Raw genomic sequence first — 7,286 nt, 5'->3', positions numbered from 1 at the left:
TCAGAATCCTTAAAACTGAGCTTTCTAACTTTGTCTTATCTTATTATGAAATTTTGTTTTTTATAGTAAAAAAAAGTAGGTATGACTTGTGTCAGGGAGATTTTTCAATAAACAGGGGAAAACTCTGGGTCTGTCTTTGTGTGTGTCTCTCTTGTCTGTTTCTATCTCAGCTGGAATGCATGGATATTAATAAACTGTCACTGATAAGACTTTTTGATAAAATTTAAAGTTAGTTCAGGTCCTCCTCACCATATATATAATATATATATATATATATGACTTTGGGTAAGCTATTTCCTTCCTACGCTTCAGTTTCCTTTCCTACAAAATGAGAAGGTTGGATTACAAGGCTTCTAAGCTCCCTTGAAGGTCTAAACCTATGATCTTCTAGACAAAAACATTGGGATGAGAAGAGACAAGCCTCATGTTATTTTCTACTGGAGATTTTGAGCCTTCACTCTAACATACACGATTTATCACGAAACAAATACTTTTGGCACATAGAGAGTGAAATCCCGTTATTTAAATAGCTGAAAAGTTTCTGATGTTACTGCAAGGAGGTAGATTAGACATAAGAAAGAACTTCCTTACTCGGAATGAGGATAGACTGAGGTATGAGAATCTGGAAGCAGTAACCAGAGAAAATGAAGAATATCTTTTCCTGAAGAAGTCTAGGACGATTAGAAGAGGAGACACGCTGTCCTGGTGGCAGAATTTTTCTAACTTCTAAGACACCCTCCCTTCCTGGATTGTCAATTCTGCCAAAAGTATCCCTCTTATGGCGCTCCTTGATCCTCCAATTTAGTTTTCGGTATTAAAATCTGGAAAGGAAAAAAGGAAATAAAAAGGAAAATTGGGGGCGCGGGGGAGGGGAACGGGTAGGTAATGGAAAGCACAGCTATAAACACTCATTTCACTCACTCTCCCAGGCCCAAGCAGTAGCAGAATCCCGGGGTTTGTCCAGATGCTGACAACTGGAGCCGCCTCCGGGATCGCTGATTGGCTGATGTCATGGTGACGTCACGCTGCGGGTTTTTAAGGCTTGGCTCTTGCAAACCCTTCGCAGCAGAGCAGAGCGGCAGCCCACAGTGATACCGTTTGAGCGGGCCCGGGCCCTAAACGGGACCCGGACCCAGATCTAAGCTGGGAGAGCGCGGTTCCCCCCAGTAGCTGAAGAAAGGTACGGAGGGGCTGTCATGCTGATAGGACGGAGCTGTCTCCTCCTTTGAGCTCCCAGCGATGGGGAACTCATCCGCGCCGGGGCGGTAGCAGGAGGGAGGGAAGGATGATTGGAGGAGCGCCGGCAGTACTTAAGGGGCAATAGGCTGCTGGGCTTTAAACCTTGGCACTACGAGTGGGAGGGGGACCCTTCTAGTCTCGGGAGCATCCCCTAATTAGGGGTGGGGGGAGGGCTTCTGGAGACTGCACCAAATCACATGCTCGGCTACTAGGGTCCCAGCGACCCCTTCCTGGCACCTGGTCTCTTCTCCCGCTCGAATTCACTCTCCACTCAGTCCTAGTCCCGGTATTCACTGAAGTTTTGCAGCGCTGGGTGATAATGTGTGCAGGAGGGTCTCCTCTTTACTCTGCCCTTCTTCACCCCTTCCCCTCCCATAAAGGGTATACAACCCTTTAAAATAAAACAGCCATCTAAAATTTGGAGGGGAGAGGAGAACTTTAAACCAGGAATTTTTTTTTAACTGAAGAACGCCGTGGGCTGCAGAGAAATTGAGAGGGAGGGAGAGAAGGGAAGACAGGTTAAGTGTCTTTCTGTCTGTGTATTCCGTGCTACCCTGCATCCCAGTCACCCCCTTGTCTTTCTCTTTTCAGATTCCCTTTTCCGACCACGATCGTAATCTTGCTAAGAAACTTCCTTTCCAGCACTGCCCTGAGTCAGTGAGAACTAAGACGCAAGCTGCCATCATACCATGGGAAACCACCTTACAGAGATGGCACCGAATGCCTCTGTATTCCTGCCCCACTTCCAGGCCTTGCATGTGGTGGTCATCGGACTGGACTCAGCAGGAAAGACCTCCCTACTGTACCGGCTCAAATTCAAGGAGTTTGTCCAGAGTGTACCCACAAAGGGCTTCAATACAGAGAAAATCAGAATGCCCGTGGGAGGGTCTCGGGCCATCACCTTTCAAGTGTGGGATGTAGGGGGGCAAGAGAAGCTGAGGCCATTGTGGCGGTCCTACACACGAAGAACTGATGGGATGGTGTTTGTAGTGGATGCCACTGAGGCAGAGAGGTTGGAAGAGGCTAAGATAGAACTCCACCGGATCAGCCGGGCCTCTGACAACCAAGGTGTGCCTGTGTTGGTGCTGGCCAACAAGCAGGACCAGCCTGGGGCTTTGAGTGCAGCAGAAGTGGAGAAGCGCCTAGCCCTCAAAGAGCTGGCCACTGCCACCCTCACCTATGTTCAGGGCTGCAGTGCAGTGGATGGACTGGGACTGCAGCCTGGGCTGGAGAGACTTTATGAGATGATTCTCAAAAGAAAGAAGATATCTTGGGCTGGAACTGGGAGGAAGCGGTGGTGAAGCAGAGACCTATGATGACCCTACCTATTCTGGGATACTAGGGCCTGTGTGCCCCTCTGCTCTTCTTACTTATGAAGGACCAGGAGCTCCCAGCCTCCAAGAAGAACAGGAGCATTGGAAAAGAACCTTTATACTTCCTTTTTGAATGCCTTCTGAGGGGTTAGGATTTTATAACGCCACCTTCCCCACTCAATCTCCCATTACGTGAAGTGGAGGCTGATGGAGCTGTGGACTCAGAATTCAAATGTTGACTCTACCTCATCCCTGCTCCTACCTTTTTCCTTCTAGGTTTGCAAAAATCAGGATGGTTTTGTGTGGAAGGGGTGAAGTTTGGAAAATGGACACAAGGTTGAACTTGAACTCCCCCCTCCTGAATTTAAAATTTTTAGTCTATATTTCAGACCCTAAGGGTTTGTTTTCTAAGGACTTCAGTTCACAATAAATAGTCTATTTTTTTTAATGTGTGTGAAATTCTCAGGGGAAACTTCCCCTCCTACCCTGTTCCCCCCCTTTACAAAAAGAAAGCCATGTCTGTCCTGTATTATTAACAACAGTAATTTTTTTAGGATTTGTCTGTATTAAGTTATTAAAATAGTGAAACTATGATCTTGGTATACTGTCTTCCTCCTACAATGGGATCTTCTTTCTATACCTTATTCTCCTTCCTTTCCCTACACCCTACTTTTCCCCCTCCCTTGGCTCTGGTCATAGCTAGACCCAGTGGATTTATTTAGGGGCTCATAGTAAATCAGTAACTTAGTATTTTATTGACGGGAACTGTAAGATGTCACTGACCCTTCCCCTTTCTGACAACTCTTACAAGATTCATTTGGGAGGCAGGGTGACCTTCAAGGACATTCTTTCCCTGCATCTCCAGATGGACAAATCAATTGCACAGGTGGGCAACAGAATGATGAGCCTTCTCCATCTCCCCTCTACATTCAATTCCCTGCCCCTGCCCCTCCCCCCAGCCAAGGTCTCCTAATCCTGTTGATTTCAGATTTCTGCCAGCAGCAGCTGGAACTAGAGAAGTTAGGGCTGACTAAGGGCCTACTTTTAGTGACTAATCTCTGAATCTCTCCAGCCCTGGGAACTGCTACTTTTCCCATGTGAAGGGCAGAGCCAGATCTAGACCTCTCTGCCTATGCCTGTCAGGAATACAGTGTACCAGCTGCTTCACCTTTTCCCCTGCCCCTGGCTCAAAGTGACAGGATCTTTTCTTGGGGTTTTGCTCCCGGCTGGGAAAGGATTCCCAGGACACCCCACCACCCTCCAAGGAAAGGGAGCTGTCAGGAGTAGACAGTAGATGGGGGCTTTTTTTTTTTAAATCATATTAAGGGATTGGGCTAAATTGCATCCGTGTATCTGAAAACCTCTCCTGAAACTACACACTTCACTGACCATTCCCTTTGCTTGGTTCCCAAAGTCCTACCGCCATCTGTGTCAGATGCAGCCCAACAATTAGATTAAGTTAATCTTTTTGGTGAGAGGTAGGTAGGGACAAGGAAGTCAACAATTAACCTAATTCTTGGACCATCCCCCTTCCTCCCCTTCTCCCAGTATAAACACTTAATCCCCAGGAACAGACTGATTAAATAGACAAGCTATGAGGGGATGCGGCAGCAGGGAAGGGTGGGGTGTGAGATAAAAGTCTAGCTCTTGAGGACTCCACATCTCCAAACTAGATAGAGGACTGGCTTCTTGTTGTTGTTTTTTGCTGTTTAGGGGATAGTTCAGATTTGACCCCTGGCATCCTGCAGCTGGCAGGGGGAGGGGCACTGAACCAAATAATTGCGTCAGTGCTCGTGCCTGCTAGAGCTGCTGGACTGGTTCTTGGAATGGAGTACCTTCCCCTTCTCCCCCTTCCCCCACGTACACATGCACACCTGTGACTCATTCCCAGGGCATGAGCTGGAGGGATCCAGGGCACACAGGGTTCACACCTGCCTGCCCCAGAACATTTGTGGACATGTCTCAGGCTGAGGATGATCTGATCAGAGATCCTATGCCCTTCACCTTCAAACTTTGTATTTCCTCTTGCCTAACCAGAGAGCCACCTTGTGTAACAAAAAAATGAAAAAGAAAAAAAGAAAGCAACAAATAAGAGAGTTCAGCCAAACTAAGCAATATATCAACTTAGTCTGACACTGTTTGCAGTGAGTGCTCTCAACCCACATTCCTCTCCATTTCTGCAAAGAAAGAGGGAAGGGGAGTTTTCTCATTGCTTCTTCTAATGCCAGCCTTGGTCATCAAAATTATTATTCAGTGTTCAGTTTTGTTTTATTTCTTAAATTTCCATTATATAGTATATATTTTTTCCTTATCCTGTATTTCCCTTTGCATCAGTTAATGTAACTCTTTCCACGGTTCTCTTTATTCCTCATGTAGTAGTCATCATTCCTTGTGGCTCAGACATTGTGCATCATATTTATGTGCCACACTTTGCTTAGCCGTTCTTCATTTGATGTGCACCTCTGGAATAGCTGGTTCTGTAGAATTCTAGACCCTTCCTTTACTCTCCTTAGTTCCTGAGCAAAAAGGTTCTTCTCATTCTGAGTCTAGCAGGAGTGAGGCTAAGTGTTGGAGAATCCCAGTTATTCAAACTAGAGAGGGGCAGCCATAGATATGTTGAGTAGAAAGTCACATTTTTGTCAGAAGGTAGAGTGAGTACTTAATAATCACTTTGCCTTAATTCATATAACTCAAGTGCTGCAATCTAGCTCTTCTATAGGGTTTGTGGGTAGTGGGGTGGGGAAAGATACCTCTGTGGTATCTTTGTGCTAGGTGGTGTAGTGGATAGAGCAGCCAGGCCTGGAGTGAGGAAGAACCATCTTCCTGAGTTCAAATTTGGCCTCAGATACTTACTAGCTGAGTGACCCTGGGCAAGTCACTTACCCCAGTTTGCCCCAGTTTCCTCATCTGTAAACCGAGCTGGAGAAGGAAATGGCAAACCACTTCAGTATCTTTGCCAAGAAAACCCCAAATGGGGTCACAAAGAGTCAGATACAATTGAAATGAATGAACACCAACACCTCTATGTCTAAGGTTGAGACATCTAAGGATATCTTTCAATCCTCCCTTACCTCTTGAGTCTTCCCTAGTGATGCTGTATATAGGATCTTTAGAGCTGGAGGAGCTTTAAAATCAAATATTCCACACCTTGCATTTTACAGACAAGGAAACTGAGGCCCAGAGAGGTGAAAAACTTCTCCAAGTTCACACAGGTAATAAATGTCACCGAGGCTAGATTTGAACCCAAATCCTTGGATTCTAAATTCACTACTCTTTCCATCCTTCCAAGATGCCTCCCACAATCTGAAGCCAGAGCTAGCAGGAGTCTGGACTGAGGTTGAGACCAGATGGAGATGCGTAATGAAGTGGAAAACCCACTGAACTAGAATTCAAAAGATCTGGTTTCTAGTCCTGATTCCTGTAATCTGGTTTTTGTTTTGTTTTGTTTTTTGGAGCGTTGCATTCTAAAGGTCCCTCAAGCTCTGTCATCCTGTGATTCCAAGTCATGGAGAAGAGAGATTTTTTCCTATTTTAATGTGGAGGTTCTCCATCCCCACAACCTGGTGATGAAGCAAGGCCTAATTAGTATGGAGGTGTCAAACACAGCACACAGGTTTGCATGTTGGTAACACTCTGGAGGGCTGCTCTAACCAGGGAAGGGGAAGGGGATTAGCATTTTTATAGTGCCTACTAAGTGTCAGGTACTGTGCTAAGTACTTTATGAGTCTTACCTTATTTTGTCCTCACAACAACTCTTCAAAGTAGATAGTGTTGTTAACCTCATTCTACAGATAAAGAAACTGAGGCAAACTTGTCTAGGGTCACATAGAGGAGGAGGCTGTCTTGAGGTGTGTTCAAAGTGAACTGGAGGGCCTAGAAAGCTCTTTGAGGACAGGTCATTCAGTAGTGTCTGACTCTTTGTGACCCCAGGGACCATGGGTCCATGATTTTTTGTTTGTTTGTTTTGGGCAAAGATACTGGAGTGGTGTTGCCATTTCTTTCTCCTGTGGATTAAGACAAACAGAAGTCAAGTGACTTGCCCAGGGTCACACAGTCAGTAAGAGTCTGAGATTGCATTTGAATCCAGGTGTTCCTGACTCCAGGCCCAGTGCTCTATCCACTGAGCATCTAGTTGCCTTGAGGACAGGTACTCTGTCATTTTTTTATCTTTCCACTAACACCAAGCACAGTAGGCAATTAATATAAAGTTGTGAGATTAATCAAGCATGGGTATGTGGTCTTTTAGGAGATGCTGCTTGGTTTCCACCACACTTTGCCCTGAGCAAATATTATATTATATGAAACCCAGACAGCTGCCTCTCTCTTCTTCTGGGTTTCATAATCTCAAGCCTTAATTGAGGGCATTTGTCACGTCTCTTTCCCTTCCCTGACATCCTCAATCTCTGTAGAGAGTTTTGTAGAGCAGGAAACTTGCACAGGATTTTTTTTTTCCCCAAGGAGAGAAAGAACAAGAGTGGTCTGAATCCCTGAACACGATGTGTGGGGTGCTGGGGCCATCCACAGTTGCAGGGTTAATGACAAACCGATATTAGGAAGTGTGATGTAGTGGAAAGACTGCCGGGTTTGCAATAAGGAGAACTGGGACAAAATCCCAGCTCTGGCACTTAACTTAAATATTTACAGGAACCCATTCATCTGGGCTCAAATCCCAATTGTGTCTGGCAGGTCAATCTACTTCTCTGAGCCTTTCCTCATCTGTAAAATGGGAATAAT

General features: G+C 45.7%; 1 protein-coding gene across 1 annotated transcript; it reads left to right on the top strand.

Moving 5' to 3' along the window:
• The first annotated feature begins 1,074 nt into the window (after positions 1-1,074).
• ARL4D (ADP ribosylation factor like GTPase 4D) lies at positions 1,075-3,146 on the top strand. Its single transcript, XM_027870515.1, has 2 exons — positions 1,075-1,180; positions 1,831-3,146. The coding sequence occupies exon 2, from the start codon at positions 1,929-1,931 to the stop codon at positions 2,538-2,540; it is 612 nt and encodes a 203-aa protein (XP_027726316.1). The 5' UTR covers positions 1,075-1,180; positions 1,831-1,928; the 3' UTR covers positions 2,541-3,146.
• The last annotated feature ends 4,140 nt before the right edge of the window (positions 3,147-7,286 follow it).

The sequence above is a fragment of the Vombatus ursinus genome, unplaced genomic scaffold, assembly GCF_900497805.2.
Source record: "Vombatus ursinus unplaced genomic scaffold, bare-nosed wombat genome assembly UNPS02014797.1, whole genome shotgun sequence".
Lineage (NCBI taxonomy): Eukaryota > Metazoa > Chordata > Mammalia > Diprotodontia > Vombatidae > Vombatus > Vombatus ursinus.
The sequence above is the reverse complement of the archived record's forward strand: the minus strand, read 5'-3'. Positions and strand labels throughout refer to the sequence as shown.

Bases quoted from the DNA above. Each gene is read 5' to 3' on its own strand.
- ARL4D (XM_027870515.1), top strand. From the start codon at position 1,929: ATGGGAAACCACCTTACAGAGATGGCACCGAATGCCTCTGTATTCCTG.